Source organism: Oryctolagus cuniculus, chromosome 3 (assembly GCF_051225735.1).
Source record: "Oryctolagus cuniculus isolate XC-2025 breed Fujian yellow rabbit chromosome 3, ASM5122573v1, whole genome shotgun sequence".
NCBI lineage: Eukaryota > Metazoa > Chordata > Mammalia > Lagomorpha > Leporidae > Oryctolagus > Oryctolagus cuniculus.
Window position 1 is genome coordinate 20,965,109 of NC_142869.1, and position 16,895 is coordinate 20,982,003.

Consider the following 16,895-nt stretch of genomic DNA (forward strand, 5'->3'; position numbering starts at 1 on the left):
CCTGCTAGTGGCCTGGGAAAGCAGCAGAAGGTAGCCCAAGTATTTGGCTCCTGGCTCCTAGCTTTGGCCTGTTGCAGCCATTTAGGGAGTGAACCACAGATGGAAGATCTCTGTCTCTTCCTCTCTCTGTAACTCTGACTTTTAAATAAATAAATAAATCTTTTTTAAAAAAAATGCCATACAACGTTTTGTAAAACAAACTAACCTTGTCTTCTGTTTTACCAGACGCTTTGCACACTTGCTCATTAAAAAAGATATATGTAATTCAGAAACCAAAAAAGATTTACTTAAGAAGGTTAAAAATGCCATTTCAGCTACAGCAGAGAGATTCTCTGGTTATATGCAGAATGTAAGTACTAATTATTTTTTAAGATGATTTAGAGATAGGAGGAATTGGAGTGATTTTTATTTACTATGTGATTTGTAGTTTATTCATCGCTTGTTGAAAAGCCCAAGGAGTTATAGTAAGCTTCAGTGTAACTCTATTGTTTGTTTTAATCCTTTTTAACATATAGATGTGATTTGCCAGTGTTCAAAGAACTTGTGATCTGTTAATTACAAAGTTATTTTAGAAAAATAAGGATTTTTTTAAAGCAAAGTAAGGAATCATTTATGCAACTGATAGTTAAGAATATAAAATCCAGCAGCTGGCATTGTATGTACTGGGTGAAGCTGGCAGTTGCATCACCCGCATCCCATATCAAAGTATGAGTTCAGGTTGCAGCTACTCTGCTTCCCAGTCCAGCTTCCTGGGAAAAGCAGCAGAAGATGGCCTAAGTACTCAGGCTCCTATCACTCGTGTGGGAGACCAGGATGGAGTTCCTGGCTGCTGGCTTCAGCCTGTCCCAGACCCAGCTATTGGTGGCCATGTGAGGAATAAACCAGTAGAGGGAAGACCTCTCTCTTTCTGTCTCTATTGCTCTGCCTTTAAACTGAATAAGTAGATATTTTTAAAACATTAGAAAGCCTGCCATTTATTTTGATCCACAAGATATGAACCCCAAAACCCTTATTAGAATAAATCTGACTTGGTCACGTGTAATTGACTTCCAAGTGCTTAAGTTGTGTAAGTCACAGTGTTAATAAGCTATGCTTGTGATAAATGTTGCACTATTATTAAGGATATCATTATTGTCTTAGGATGCTCATGAATTTTTAAGTCAGTGCTTAGACCAGCTTAAGGAGGATATGGAAAAATTAAATAAAACATGGAAGACTGAACCTGTTCCTGGAGAAGAAAATTCACCAGATATTTCAGCTACCAGAGTTTACACTTGCCCTGTTATTACTAATTTGGAATTTGAGGTTCAACACTCCATTATTTGTAAAGCGTAAGTAGTGTCTAAGAAAACTTTTTCCTCCCTTTTAATTATTTATGGCAAGTGATCAAAACATTCCTCTGACACACCAAATACTACGAATCCTTATCTTCTAACCTATGTCAAGGGGACGGTGGTATATCCCACAGATTATACTAAACTTGAGTACCTAGGTTTGAGTCCCAGTTCTGCTTCCAGCTTCCTGCTTATGTCACCCCTCGGAGGCAGTGGATGTCGGCTCAAGTGTTTGGGTCCCCACCACTTACATGGGTGACCCAAATAGAGTTCCACGCTCCTGGCTATGGCATGGTCCAGCCCTGACTGTTGCAAACATCTGGGGAGTGAACCAGAAGATGGAAGAGACTAATCGGGCATGCTCTTTCCCTCACCTCCCTCTTTTCAAATTATAATAAAGTCAGGATCCGTTCCTCTGCCTCAGATTCCCTCTCTCTGTGTTCTCACATAACTAGTGCCCTCTCACTCCTTGAGAACTTTATGTAGAGTCCATTGGCTGAGGCATTTTCTTACTACCTTATCTGAAATTCTAACCAAGTGCTCTGATCCTTTGCTTCCCTCTTCCTTACTGTATCTTAGCCTGATTTCTGTTGGAACCTTGGGTCTCTGCTGCTTCTTACAAAGCCAGTAATACCATTATGGGGGCGCCGTCATTATAACCTTATCTAGTCCTAACTACCCCCCAAAGTCTCTACCTCCATTAACATGAGATAGCTGCAAATCATAGCAGCATGTATCACTATGTCTAACACACTGTAAGTGTTGATTTTACTTTTGTGTGTTTCTTTCTCATTGTCTCTCCCCCAGTATAATGGAAGCTTCACAGAGGGGCACACCGTTGTCTTGGTTTATTCACTGCTGTTATCCATTGCTTAGAGCAGTTTCTAGCATATAGGAAACTGTTTATATTTGTTAGTTGCTGCAAATCAAATTGCCTTAAACTTAGAGGCTTAAAACAACATCCATTTATTTATTTATTTATTTATTTATTTTTATTTGACAGATAGAGTTAGACAGTGAGAGAGAGAGAGAGAGAAAGGTCTTCCTTTTGCCATTGCTTCACTCCCCAAATGGCCGCTATGGCCGGAGCTACGCCAATCCGAAGCCAGGAGCCAGGTGCTTCCTCTTGGTCTCCCATGCGGGGGCAGGGGCCCAAGCACTCGGGACACAGCAGAGAGCTGGACTGGAAGAGGAGCAGCCGGGACTAGAACATGGTGCTCATATGGGATGCTGGCGTCACAGGAGGAGGATTTGCCAAGTGAGCCATGTCGCTGGCCCCAACAACACCCATTTATTAACTCACAGCTCTAAAGATCTGAAAAGCACAGTGTGGCTAATTTCTCTGCTCAGAGAGGCCAAAATCAAGGTATACTGCCTGTGTTTCCAGCCGGAGTCCAGGACTGTCTTTTAAGCCAAGACAGTGATAGGCAGAATTCAGATCCTTACACCTGTAGGATTGAAGTCTCCATTTTCTTGTTAGTCGTTGGCTAAGACCACTGGTTTCTTAAAAGCTGCATGTAGTTCCTTGCCACGTGGCCCACATAGGCACTTACAACAGTGCTCTATGCTTTCTTCCAAGCCAGCTGGCACACATCTCTGATTTCTAATCCTAGACTGCCTCTGTTTCTGCTCCCTAGACCTAGATTTAAAGGCTTCCTGTGATTCACTCTGTCCCATCCAGATAATCTTATTTTCATTAAGTTTTCTCAAGATTAGTCACCTTGGTTATATCTGAAAGGTTCCTTTGCTGGGTAAAATAACATAATCAAGGAGTGATAACTCTTCATTGTATAGGTTCTACCCACAGTCAAAAGGGACAGAATTATACAAAGGCAAGGGTCACCTTAGAATTCTGTCAGAGTTGCTCAATAAATATTTGTTGAATGAAGAAGAAATATAGGGGCTGGCACTGTTGCATAGCAGGTAAGGCCCCCACCTGCAGTGCCAGCATCCCATATGGGTGCTGGTTCAAGTTCTGGCTGCTCAGCTTCTGATCTAGCTCTCTGCTATGGGCTGGGAAAGCCTGAGTCCTTGGGGCCCGGCACCCACATAGGAGACCTGGAAGAAGCTCCAGGCTCCTGGATTCAGTTCGGCGTAGCTCCAGCCGTTGCGGCCATTTGAAGAGTGAACCAGTGGATGGAAGACCTCTCTCTCTTTCTCTGTCTCTGCCTTTCAAATAAATAAATAAATCTTTTTTTTTTTTTTTTTTCTTGACAGGCAGAGTAGACAGTGAGAGAGAGAGAGACAGACAGAAAGGTCTTCCTTTTGCTGTTGGTTCACCCTCCAATGGCCGCCGTGGCTGGCGCACTGCGCTGATCCGAAGCCAGGAGCCACGTGCTTCTCCTGGTCTCCCATGGGGTGCAAGGCCCAAGCACTTGGACCATCCTCCACTGCACTCCCGGGCCACAGCAGAGAGCTGGCCTGGAAGAGGGGCAACCGGGAAAGAATCCGGCGCCCCAACCGGGACTAGAACTTGGTGTGCCGGCGCCGCTAGGCGGAGGATTAGCCTAGTGAACCGTGGCGCCGGCCATAAATAAATAAATCTTTAAAAATATATATATATAATGGTACTTCCAAAAGTTCATGGAAAATTAATTTAAAAATTGTTTATTTTGGTGTAGATATTTTTTTGAAGTCTGTGCATGGTTTTTCATAATCCTCATTTTCTCCAAACTTTCTGAAGACCTGTCGGATATTCTTATTGTCCCCAGTCTTCAACTTGGATTAGGGAACTAGGGCAGAAAATGGGATAGTATTACTAAAAATTCTAATAAGATAAAATGAAAAAGAATCAGTTAAAACTTTAAAAGAAATAAATTACTTCTAGAAAACTTGAATATATTTGGATCTCTAAGACCATTTTTAAAAATTCTATTCAAGGCCAGCACCGCGGCTCACTAGGCTAATCCTCCGCCTTGTGGCGCCGGCACACCAGGTTCTAGTCCCGGTCGGGGCACCGGATTCTGTCCCGGTTGCCCCTCTTCCAGGCCAGCTCTCTGCTGTGGCCAGGGAGTGCAGTGGAGGATGGCCCAGGTGCTTGGGCCCTGCACCCCATGGGAGACCAGGATAAGTACCTGGCTCCTGCCATTGGATCAGTGCGGTGCGCCGGCTGTGGCGGCCATTGGAGGGTGAACCAACGGAAAGGAAGACCTTTCTCTCTGTCTCTCTCTCTCACTGTCCACTCTGCCTGTCAAAAAAAAAAAAAAATTCTATTCAAATTACTATAATGATTCTGCTATGTAACAGAAGTACTTGCACATATGAGCCAAAAGCTTGTAGAATTTTCAAAGTAGTATTGTTTATATAGCCAAAAATTGGAAATACTCCAAATGTCCTTTGATAGTAATATTAGGTAATTATGCATTATTCATTCAGTTTAATACTAGACATGATGAAATTGCACTCTAGTCATATTTAGCAGGCATGATAGAATCTTATAATCATCTTGAATGAAAGACCAGTGAGGGAGGGGGGCATACCATATAATTCCATTTATGTAAGGTTCAAACACAGTCAAAACTCAACTATAATATTGGAAGTCAGAATTAGTAGTTATATTTTTGGTGAATTAAAAGGGTAGTGGTTGGGTGGAGATATGTGAGGAGGCTCCTAAGTAATTCATTGTGTTTTATTTCTTGATTTACTGATTAGTTGGGGAGGGTGCCAACTCAGAATTCATCAAGCTGTAGAAGTGTGACTGATTCTATATATACATCATACCTTTTTTTTAAATTTTATAAAATTTAATTAGACTATGAATTTACATTTATTTTTGTTCTAGTTAGACATCTCCATGCAAAAAAATTAAAGATACTTGTAGCATCTATATAGAAAACAAACTCATACATCTGGAAACAGTCATTAGATGTGTGGTTAGACATTTTCAATACAGTGGATATTGACGAAAAATAAAGAATATAATGAAATTTTATTAAATTTATGCTTGCTCCATTGGGTGTACATTATACTTTAGTGGTTTTTTTTTTTTTTTAAGTTTGAGGTTTTTTGAAAATACAGAAATTTTAAATATGGCATTTCAAGAAAGGACTTAAATACTTGCAATTGAGATTTTATCTGTTTCAATTTAATAAGTATTAAAGCAAGCATGAGAAAACGTCTTAAATGTGTGTTTTTTATGCCTAGCCATAGTGGGTCAGTGTAACAAATTCTGTAGAACAGTGTTTCTCAAGGATAACATGTACTTCAGATGATCTGTGGAAGATAGAATTAAAAGATAAATTTATTTTGGTGCAAAAAACTTTAAAGATCCATGCATAACTTTTTCATCATAAACATTTTCCATGAACATTTTGAAGTGCCCTTGTATTGTGTTTCTTTGGTATTCTTCTGATGCTTACACTTGTCTCCTTGCAGATGTGGAGAAATCATTCCCAAAAGAGAACAGTTTAATGACCTTTCGATTGACCTTCCTCGTAGGAAAAAGCCACTCCCTCCTCGTTCAATTCAGGATTCTCTTGATCTTTTCTTTAGGGTAAGTAATATCTTTGGTATTTTCACATAACTAAATTTTTTATACAGATAACTGTATTTAGAGTTGATTTCTTCAAGGCAAAATTTCAACAACACTGTGTGGAACATAATTGAGAAATATTTATAAATAATATATATTTTTAAAGTTTATTTATTTATTTGAAAGGCACTGTTACAGAGAAAGAGATCTTCCATCTGCTGTTTTGCTCCCAATGGCCACAAGGGCCAGACTGGGCCAGGCTGCAGCCAGGAACCTGAAACTCCTACGGGGTCTCCCACATGGGTGAAGGGGCCCAAGCACTTGGGCCATCTTTTGCTGCTTTCCCAGGTTATTAGCAGGGAACTGGATCAGAAGTGGAACACTTTTAATTTAAAAAACAAGCTTCAAATAAAAAAAGGGTGATTCAACCTCATACTTCTTATTTTTCCCTCTTGTCTTTTCATAGGCAGAAGAACTTGAGTATTCTTGTGAGAAGTGTGGTGGGAAGTGTGCTCTTGTCAGGCACAAATTTAACAGGCTTCCCAGGTAAATTTAATAATTACTCTTCAGCTCTTCTTTTTTAAAACACATACAAATATTACTGGATAAGTAAAGCTGCTCAAGGAGGTCAGTGGAGCTGAGGTGTGACGTGTTAGCGCACCTTTGTATGAGAGGAAGAGTCTTGAGCGTCCCAAGATGAGGACACTAAGAGGACGCAGCTGATGAGAATTTGGACTAATGATGAGACTGGCTAGTAGATTTTAAATTCAGTAATGTGTAACATTCATTTCTAATTTGTTTTCCTGTGTTGTCCTGTCATCTCCCTCTCTTCTCCCAAAAATTACGACAGAAACATATATGTGTATTAATGAAAATAAAATAGACTAATTTTTGTAGTTTGTGCATTCCCTTTTATAGAAGATCTTATAAATTAGTAAGTTTCCTATAATCATAAGACACATTTTCTGATATAGGAATGCAATCAGTTTGTATTGGTATTAGCTTTTTCTTTTAACTGAGTTTTCTCGGGTTTTTTTTTTTTTAAGATTTTTTAAAAAAATTTATTTGAAAGAGAGGGAGAGAGAAGACTTCCATCTGCTGGTTCAATCCCTATCAAATAGTAGCAACAGCTGGAGCTGGGCAATCCGAAGCCAGGAGCTTTTTCTGGGTCTCCCACGTGGGTGCAGGGGCCCAAGGACTTGGGCCATCTTACGCTGGGTATTAGCTCTTTGAAACAAGCATAAAACCAAGCTAGTTAACAAAAAAAGAATGATGCGGTTAAAAGACAGCTCTAAGTTCTTTCCAAGAATAGATTACCACAAACAAGGTTACTGTTAACGTTAAGCATTTATGTGGCACTTTGCAAAGTACTTTGATTTCTTTTATTAGCTTCAGTTCCTTTTTTTTTTTTTTTAAGATTTTATTTATTTATTTGAGAGAGTTACAGACAGCGAGAGGGAAAAACAGAGAAAGGTCTTCTGTCTGTTGGTTCACTCCCCAGGCACAGCTGGAGCTGCACCGATCTGAAGCCAGGTGCTTCTTCCCGGTCTCCCATGTGGGTGCAGGGGCCCAAGGCCTTGGGCCATCTTCTACTGCTTTCCCAGGCCACAGCAGAGAGCTGGATTAGAAGAGAGCAGCTGGGACTAGAACCGGCACCCATATGGGATGCCAGCGCCACAGGCACAGGATTATCCCACTCTGGCACAGCGCCAGCCCCAGCTTCAGTTTTCTAAGTATGGAATCTCGGGAACCAAGCCCCTAGATATTAGTTCTTTTATATACCATAATTACTCTTTTCTAGAAAATGGGTTGTTTAAAAAAAATGGCTTTTGGGGGCCAGCACCGTGGCTCACTTGGTTAATCCTCCGCCTGCGGCACCAGCATCACATATGTGCGCCGGATTCTGTCCCTGTTGCTCCTCTTCCAGTCCAGCTCTCTGCTGTGGCCCAGGAAAGCAGTAGAGGATGGCCCAAGTGCTTGGGCCCCTGCACCCCTGTGAGAGACCAGGAGGAAGCACCTGGCTCCTGGCTTCGAATCAGCCCAGTGCCAGCCATGGCGGCCATTTGGGGAGTAAACCAACGGAAGGAAGACCTTTCTCTCTGTCTCTCTCTCTCACTGTGTCTAATTCTACCTGTCAAATAAATTTAAAAAAAAAAAACTTTATAAATATAGCACTATTGCTATATTGATCACAATCTCTATATTTTACTTAAGAGACTTTGTTCTTTCCTATTTGTGTGGGTTTTGATGCAGGAAGGTCAGAGATACTAATCTTAAGGCAGATGATTGATTGTTACCAGCTCTCACCACCAACTAAGAAAAAGTGTTCAGTTAACAAGACTTTCCTGGCTTCACAACTTTTGTCTCTTCCCTTTCCCATTGTCTAGCTATTTGGTCTTTCAGGTGGGGAGAATTTTCCTTTTGTTTTAAATATTTTCCGGGAAGTTATTTGTGTTTGGTGTTAATTTATTCCAAACTCACAAGAAATAGAATATCTGTGTCAAATCCTAATGATTAGTCCCATTCTCTGTTTGTTCACTTAATGTTCAGAGCACTCTACCTTATTCTTGAAGGGCCTGCTATCCTCGTCAGGTCTGTTTACTGTTAGTCTGCCTCATCTTTGCAGATCAGTGATTTTTAGTGTCATCTTTCTGTTTTGTATTACCTTTTCTTTCAGTTAGGATTTTTGAAATTTTAGTCAAAATGTTTGACTTTTGACGTTAGTTTTAGTCTCTTCATGTCAGTTGGATCCTTGTTTTCTCTAACGTTGTGAATTTAGAGGTCATGAATTCTAGCATACTTTTTTTTAAATAACTTTAATTTGCTAACTTTTGAGTTTGTGACCTCTGTGATGAGGCTTATACAGTAAGAATGGAAAGAGTTTTCCATAGAGCAGACTTTTGTTTGCTTGTTTTGGGTTTTTGTTTTGTTTTGTTTTGTTTTGTTTGTCTAGAACTGGAGTTTATTTCCATAACACTTTTGAAACTTAATTTTTTTCTAAGTGTGGTTGTGGGCTGTGAGAGATATCTGATCCATCAGGCAGAGAGTATGTTCTGTATGAGAAGTAAAAAGTTTATCAGAGTAGTAACCAGAATTAATTATTTCTGAAGAACTGTAAGTCTTTCAGACCCACAAACCAGATTTTGCATACAATTTTTATATGACTCTTTTTCCACGTGGAAAAAATTGTTCTCTCAGCTTTCTCCAGAGAAAGTGCTTTTAAAAATAAGATAGCAGGGCCTGCATTGTGGGACAAGGGTTAAAGCATAGTGGGTTACCAGTAGCGGCCACTTGTGGGGTGAACCAATGGAAGGAAGACCTTTCTCTCTGTCTCTCTCTCTCACTAACTCTGTCAAAAAAAAAAAAAAAAAAAAAAAAAAGCATAGTGGGTTAAAACACTGCTTGGGACGCCCACATCCTGTATTGGAGTGCTGGCTCACTGCTGAAGCACTGGCAACTCTGCTCATGGGCCCCTGCCTCCCGGATGTGGGACCTGCGTGGAGTTCCAGGCTCCTGGCTTCCACCTGGCCCAGCCTCTGCTTTTACAGGCATTTGGGGAATAAACTAGCTGGCGGAAGATCTCTCTCTTTCTCTTTCTCTCTCACCCTCACTCTCACTCTCACTCTCACTCTTCACTCTGACTTTCAAAAAGATGAAAATAAATAAGCATTAAGAAAAAAAGTAAGAATAATTCTTATGGAAATAACCTTGAAATAATTTTTACCGTCAAATGTAAGGGCCATACAATATTTTAATAGATAATCTTTTACCATTAGTGGTTATATAACACTATGTTTTTTTAAACTGTTTAACAATGAAATAAATAACTTAAGGAGTAAAACTAATATCAGTACTAACATTTAAAATTTAATATTCTTCTTTGCTATGTTTTAAGTTATCTAACATTGTTAGTTAGATATTCTCTATGTATGATGTATGAATTAGTAAGGTGATCTACTATTTTTCAGAGTCCTCATTCTTCATTTGAAACGATATAGCTTCAATGTGACTCTTTCACTTAACAACAAGATTGGGCAGCAAGTCATCATTCCAAGATACCTGACTCTGTCATCTCATTGCACTGAAAATACAAAACCACCTTTTGCTCTCAGCTGGAGTGCACACATGGCAATGTAAGTCCTTAAGAGAATGCCTTTACCTTCCTTTGTGAAATAAAAGCCTTCAGTGTCTGATCAGAACATGACTCGCTGATAAAATCAGACCAAGAAGGAGATTTTGATGTTGCTTCATTTTGGAATTAAATCACTGCTGGTTTGATGTAATTGAAAAAACATTTAAACAAAATTCTTCTAAGATCATTAACTGCCATTTGTGAGGTACTTCTTGCAGGAGTGCTCTTTTAGACTGCTAGAAGATAGTTTGATACACTTGGGAATATAAGTCAGCCGTGGGTGGTCATAAGAATCACATGAACGCTGAAAATACTGATTTCTAAATTGGAGGTTCTGTTTCATTAGATCTAAGATAGGGCTCAGGAGTCAGTATTGTCTAAAAATGCCTCCACTGACTCTTTAGGACATGGTAAATTTGAAAGGCAGTGTAGTAAATGTTATGCTGGAGCCTCCAGATAAATTGTGCCTTCATAAATATCTTCTCACCAATGTGGAGAACTTCAGTGACTCCTAAGAAACTTTCAAAGAGATAAGAAACAACCTTGACTTTGGGAAACCCTTGGGCCTTCTCTGAATGTTACTTTTTTTTTTTTTTTTTTGGCATGCTGTATTACCTTGGATCAATTTGCTGTGGTTTCTTTTCCTTTTTAAAAAATTAACGTATTTATTCAAAAGGCAGGGTGACAGAAAGAGGGAGAAGGAGAGAGCGAGTGATGTCTTCTATCTGGTGGTTCATTCCCCAAATGCAACAGCTAAGGCTAGCCCATGCAGAAGCCAACAGCCAAGAACTGCATCCAGGTCTCCCATGTGGGTGGCAGCAGCTCAAGTAATTGGGGGCCATCTTCTGCTGCTTTCTCAGGCACGTTAGCAGGGAGCTGAATCAGCAGTGGAGCAGCTGGGACTCAACCACACTCCAGTATGAGATGCTGACACCACAAGTGGCAGCTTAGCCTGCTGTGCCCAATACCAGCCCCATGAGTTCTTTTCTGCTTGAACATTAGTTTGGTAGAATCATCTAGATGTAGAGGTGAAGAAGAATTTGGATATTTTGTCCAAATCCTGATATTTTGTCCAAATCCTGAGATGCTGAGATTAGTGATTAATCACTTACAGATAAGGTCATACAGATAGTGAGACAAAGAGCCAGATCTCTTAGCAGCAGTAGACATTTCAGATGGTGAATGACTGATGCTAACATGAACAGTTACGGTTTTGTAAAATGTATTTCTCTTTGGCTTTCTAAGCTATGTACGCTTACACTAACTAAAGTCCTTTAAAATGTGAATGTGCCCGGAGAGTCCTAGTGCTGCTGATGTTTTTCTCTTGTGGCTTTTCTTTGAAGTGAACATTTTTGTTTGGGGCAAACTGCCCTCTGCTTGTACTCTTTCTGGCAGTAGTCTTATATCATACTGTCAGTGTTGAGTCTTTGTGATCACAGTCCTGAAACCAAGCGGACTCCACAGTTTAATAGCTTGGAGATGTTGGGCAAATTCTTGTCTGTAAGACAAGAAGGTAGTTTTGAACACTGAATGAGATAGTACACTAGCATAGTATGGTGTTGGACATCTAGTAAGTCCTCAATAAATGAGAGCTATTCTTATTTTATTGCTTAAAAGTAAAGAACCAAGTTTTCTCCAAGTGCTGTTTTCCTGTGCATTACACTTGACTTTATTTCCAATGATGTATATTTAAATTAATTAGATCAGGGGCTGCATAGAGATGGTATTTCATTTTCTCTTCTGGCATCTGTTACTAGTAATTTTAAAAGTATTACAATTATTTGCCTTTCAAGAGGATATTATAGTACAGAATAATTCATTTTATAAGTTAAATTCTATCTTTAATAATGTAATTGTATACATTATATATTTTTCTAATTTTCTGATAGTTCTAGACCATTGAAAGCCTCTCAAATGGTGAATTCCTGCATCACCAGCCCTTCTACACCTTCAAAGTGAGTTACATTTCTTATGTACCCCGAAATTTTTATTTTTAAGGATTCAGCTTGTCCTAATCTCCGATATTGCCCCTCCTCCCACTTTTTCTTTATTGTCTCTCTTTTTGCATGATAACTACTCTTTATTACCACTACTTTGAAATTTTTCTGATCTGGGTTAGAATAGAGCCTATAGTGTAACAAGTTTTTAACAATGAAGCAAGTTCAGGTGATTCTGTCAATATTTTGTTTTAAAACTTACCATTTGTGCTGTGTAATATTTTCATCCTAAAGCACTTAAAAATTTACTAAGTGATGAAGGATTTTAAGAATTGAGTGGCTAAAATAGCCCCTCTTAGTCTAAAGCACTCTTCCTCAAAGATAGGCACCGGATTCTAAATCCTCGTTTCACCTGCGGCTAACCAGCTGGACTGTTTGTGATCCTGTGAACAGAAGATTCTGAAGGGCGACAGGAAAACAAATACACACTGGAATGTAGTGATTCTGTAAATACTTTGCTTTTGTTTAAGACCAAAAGTTTATCCAAGGAGAGAAGCCAATAATTTTTTTCTTTTAAACTATTCCTCTAAGATTTTACTATAATCATAGTTCCTAATTAGACAGTTCCAACTGACTTAGTTGTCATTTGACTTTAAAATGTTTTTCCAAAAATTTGATGTCCCAAAGTATATTAAAAAAAACACATTTGTTATTTGAGGGCTTTGGGGGAGGGGCTTATATAATCATAAAATGACATTTGGGAACTGCTCTTTTCTTTTCCTCCTGTTAATTATTTTTCAGTGCAATTAAAACCAGATGACTAACATGGCTAGAAATCTGAAATGGTACCGATATGAATACTCTTGTCCGTTCTCAAGATACAAATGAGCAATACCACTTGGCTGCTTAGAAAGTGAGCAAGTGATGCATTTACAGGATGAATATTTTTCATTGCTACAGGCAAGCTGCCTTCTGTGAATATAGTAATCATTAATGGAATGCACTCTTTATGTACCAAATCACCATAGTTGCAAGAAAGAGATGGTTTCATTGGGCATCATTGTACCTTGGCATGGTCATCTGTTCTCCAGGGTCTACTGTTATGAGAATGAGAGGTGGTCAGTAAAATCTAATTAGGCCCTAGAAGACCTGCCATGCCGATCAAACTTAAAAGAGGCTGAGTTATGAACAGAATACCATTGATTCTTCTGCAATTTCATTTGACCCTGGTGCAGTAGTATCCAGGTGTCACCCTCCTTCAACAAAGTATTTACCTGGATAAACAGATTCGTATGTTCAGGTGTATAAGAACATGAAATCAGAAATTAGGATGTAGGACGCCTAATTGGCTTTTTCTAAGTTATACTGAAAAACATCTTGAACATAATGGGAGGCTATGAAGTGTTCAGGCTGAGTGCAGTGATACCCGGCTGCTCTCAGCCACAGACTGTTTGAGCTGATCACTGACCACTTGCCTCTTTTCTTTGATCTACATTGTTGTGCGGTTCTCTTGATTTCCATTGTGGCCTCTGATTTCTTGGTGCCAGCATTCTGTATGTTTATTTACAGTTTTCACATTTAGGCTAATTGCATTTTTCCTATTTCCTTTTTTTTAAGTATAGCATATGAATTTATGTTAACCTTCATCAAAGAAAGTTGTTCCTTCACCTTTACCACCTTCTCCTTTAGTTTATTTTCAGTTCACCTAGAAAATCACACAGTAACACCTTACTTATCTGATATCACTGAAGAATAAATTTGGTATTCCACATAAGTGGAATAAGTGAATTTTTACATAACTGAAACTTGACTTTCTAAGCATTTACCTTTTAAACATTTTAGCCATTTTGGATGAAAATCTTTCTAAAATATGTTGCAACTATTATTTTCTTAAATAAAATACACTGGAGATAGCAAGTATATTTTAATGCCTTGGAATTAGCATTTTATCAGTTACTGCACTGTGTTTTAATATGATAGTGCCTTCAAAGGCTCTTAATTATTACAAGACAGTTTTCCTTTACATTAAATGATTGCATAGTTTTTTGCCCTTTTGTTATGGTTATTCTCTCTTATTTCTTAGCTCTCATTTCTTGATGAACTTGCTACACTATTTTATACACCATTCCCTTGGAGAGAGAGGGTCCCTGTAAGTGCATGGGCTTTGGAACTGCCTTCCTCAGAAGTCTTATTTCTTACTTTGGAATCCCTATGTTCTAGAAGGTAGAGGTTGCCAGAAGTCTGACCTGCAGATACGTGGATAAGTGGAATGTTACTGTTCTTTTTAAAGTGCATGGAACATAATTTCAAAGATCAAAAAATTAGTCCTCATGCACTTGTTGTCAAAAACACATACTCATTGCTATGCCTGCATGAATTCAGTAAAGTACTTACTTTATAATGAAAAGAGAAAACTTCATTGGGGTTGATCATTGAAAGAAAAAAGGCTCAAAGTGATTAGTTTACTGATGCTATATAGTGGCAGGGTTGTCCAGTTTTCAAAGCATGGCTCTTGGAGTGGGGCAAAGGTAATGCTTCAGTATACTTCTTTTAAGATCTTTTTTTCTGTTAAATGCTTTTCTATAATGGAAGTTTTTTTTTTTTTTATATACATGAAAAGCATAACAGAGACAAATGTTTATCAGACTTAACATAATTTCTTTTGCCTTAAATTGTAGGAAATTTACCTTCAAGTCCAAGAGCTCCTTGGCTTTATGCCTGGATTCAGACAGTGAGGATGAACTAAAACGCTCTGTGGCCCTGAGCCAGAGATTTTGTGAAATGACCAGCAATGAGCAACAACAGGAAGACCTGGAAAAAGTAAGTAACTTTTTATCTAAACATCTAGCAGACATGTATAGCTCTTCCTGTCCAAACAAATGCCCTTTATAATCAGCATCAGCAAACTTATTAAATATGCAAGATGGACTGCAAGATTAGTCTATTTACAGATGCATCAAGACTTTAGAGGGGCCGGCTTTGTGGCGTAATGGGTAAAGCCACCGCCTGCAACGCCAGCATCCCATATGGGCACTGGTTCAAGTCCCAGCTGCTCCACCTCTGATCCAGCTCCCCCTTCATGGCCTAGGGAAAGCAGCAGAGGATGGCTCGAGTACTTGCGCCCCTGCCACTTACATAGGAGACCCGGATGAAGCTCTTTCTCCTGTTCCCCTCAAAACTACTTTTTTTTTTTTTTTTTAAACAAGCAGAGTGGACAGTGAGAGAGAGAGAGAGACAGAGAGAAAGGTCTTCCTTTTGCCGTTGGTTCACCCTATAATGGCTGACGCGGCCGGCGCACTGCGCTGATCCGAAGGCAGGAGCCAGGTGCTTCTCCTGGTCTCCCATGGGGTGCAGGGCCCAAGCACTTGGGCCATCCTCCACTGCACTCCCAGGCCACAGCAGAGAGCTGGCCTGGAAGAGGAGCAACCAGGACAGAATCTGGTGCCCCGACCGGGACTGGAACCTGGTGTGCTGGCGTCGCTAGGCGGAGGATTAGCCTAGTGAGCCGCGGTGCCAGCCATTTTTATTTTATTTATTTATTTATTTTTTATTTTTTTTTACAGGCAGAGTGGACAGTGAGAGAGAGAGAGACAGAGAGAAAGGTCCCTTCAAAACTGCTTTTACATATTGGTCTTCAAATAATTACTTGCTCTATTTTGGTCGTACTTGCTTATGTTAAAGGAACTGTAGTACATGTTTACATCAATGGAGCACCAAGTAATCTGATTGTTTAAATCATGGTTGTGAACACATAACTGCATCATATCTCTCATGATATTTAATGATAGTTAATACTGTAAAAGCTGAAATCTTTTATTTTTTTCCTTTTATTTGAAAGGCAGAGAGACTGATAAAAAGAGATCCTCCATCCATTCCTTGTTTCACTCTCCAGGTACCTACAACAGCCAGGGCTGAGCCAAGCCAGAATCAGGAGCCAGGAATTCAAGCCAGAACTCCCATATGAGTGACAGGGACCCAAATACTTGAACCATCACCTGCTGCTTCTTAGGATGCAGACACAGGAAACTGTACCTGAAGAATAGCAGGGTCTTGAACCCAGGCACTGCCGTGTGGGTATCCCAAATAGTAGCTTAACTCTTGTGCCAAACACCCACCCTGATTTGAGCTTTTTTTTGTTTGTTTTTGAAAGAGTTACAGAAAGAGGTCTTTATCCATTGATTCACTCCTCCAATGGCTGAGCCAATCTAAAGTCAGGAGCCAGGAGCTTCTTCTGGGTCTCCCACGTGGGTGCAGGAGCCCAAGGACTTGGGCCATCTTCTATTGCTTTCCCAGACCATAGCAGAGAGCTGGATTGGAAGAGGAACAGCCAGGACTAGAACTGGCGCCCCATAGCGCTGGCCTCAGTTTGAGCTTTCAAACCTCGAGATAACTTGTTGTTGCTAACCTTGAATGAGAAAATGAAAGTTATTTACATAACCTAGATGTAGTTTTTATTTTTTTCATATTTTGAAAAAGTAAATGAGGCCAGCCAGCATTTTAAATGGGTTGTTAGGTGTGATGACAGAATATTTATAGTATAATCCATGTATATCTGGAAAGAACTATACCAAAAATAGAGTAATTATTTTTGAGTAATCTATTTTGAGTGAAATTTTATTATTTTTATGTGTTTTTCAAGCTTTTACAAAGAGCATACGTGGCACACTTACTATAATCAAAATAATAATCTATTCTTTTTTTTTTTAAGATTTTATTTATTTTATTTGAGAGGTAGAGTTACAGACAGGGGGAGAGAGAGAGAGAGAGAAAGGTCTTCCTTCCATTGATTCACTCCCCAAGTGGGCACAATGGCCGGAGCTGCACCAATCCGAAGCCAGGAGCCAGGCATTTCTTCCTGGTCTCCCATGTGGGTGCAAGGGCCCAAGGACTTGGGCCATCTTCTACTGCTTTCCCAGGCCATAGCAGAGAGCCAGACTGGAAGTGGAGCAACTGGGACTAGAACTGGCCCCCCATATGGAATGCCAGCGTCGCAGGTGGAGGATTAACCTACTGCACCACAG

At 39.7% G+C, this 16,895-nt stretch overlaps 1 protein-coding gene across 26 annotated transcripts in view; it reads left to right on the top strand.

The window, feature by feature from the left end:
* Positions 1-16,895, top strand: part of USP37 (ubiquitin specific peptidase 37) — a 94,914-nt gene that overhangs the window by 54,429 nt on the left and 23,590 nt on the right. For 16 of the 26 annotated variants that reach the window (XR_016231885.1, XR_011387106.2, XR_011387105.1 and 13 more), the window contains 7 exons: positions 226-349; positions 1,141-1,331; positions 5,709-5,826; positions 6,272-6,351; positions 9,774-9,938; positions 11,827-11,892; positions 14,553-14,694. Coding sequence is in view for 18 of the 26 variants with exons in the window: in XM_089329852.1 (XP_089185978.1) it covers positions 226-349; positions 1,141-1,331; positions 5,709-5,826; positions 6,272-6,351; positions 9,774-9,938; positions 11,827-11,892; positions 14,553-14,694 (886 nt within the window). In the remaining 8 variants the exon portion in view is untranslated. The remainder of the gene's footprint in view (positions 1-225; positions 350-1,140; positions 1,332-5,708; positions 5,827-6,271; positions 6,352-9,773; positions 9,939-11,826; positions 11,893-14,552; positions 14,695-16,895) is intronic. The other 10 variants (XR_011387108.2, XR_011387107.2, XR_011387109.1 and 7 more) reach the window with 1 other exon arrangement.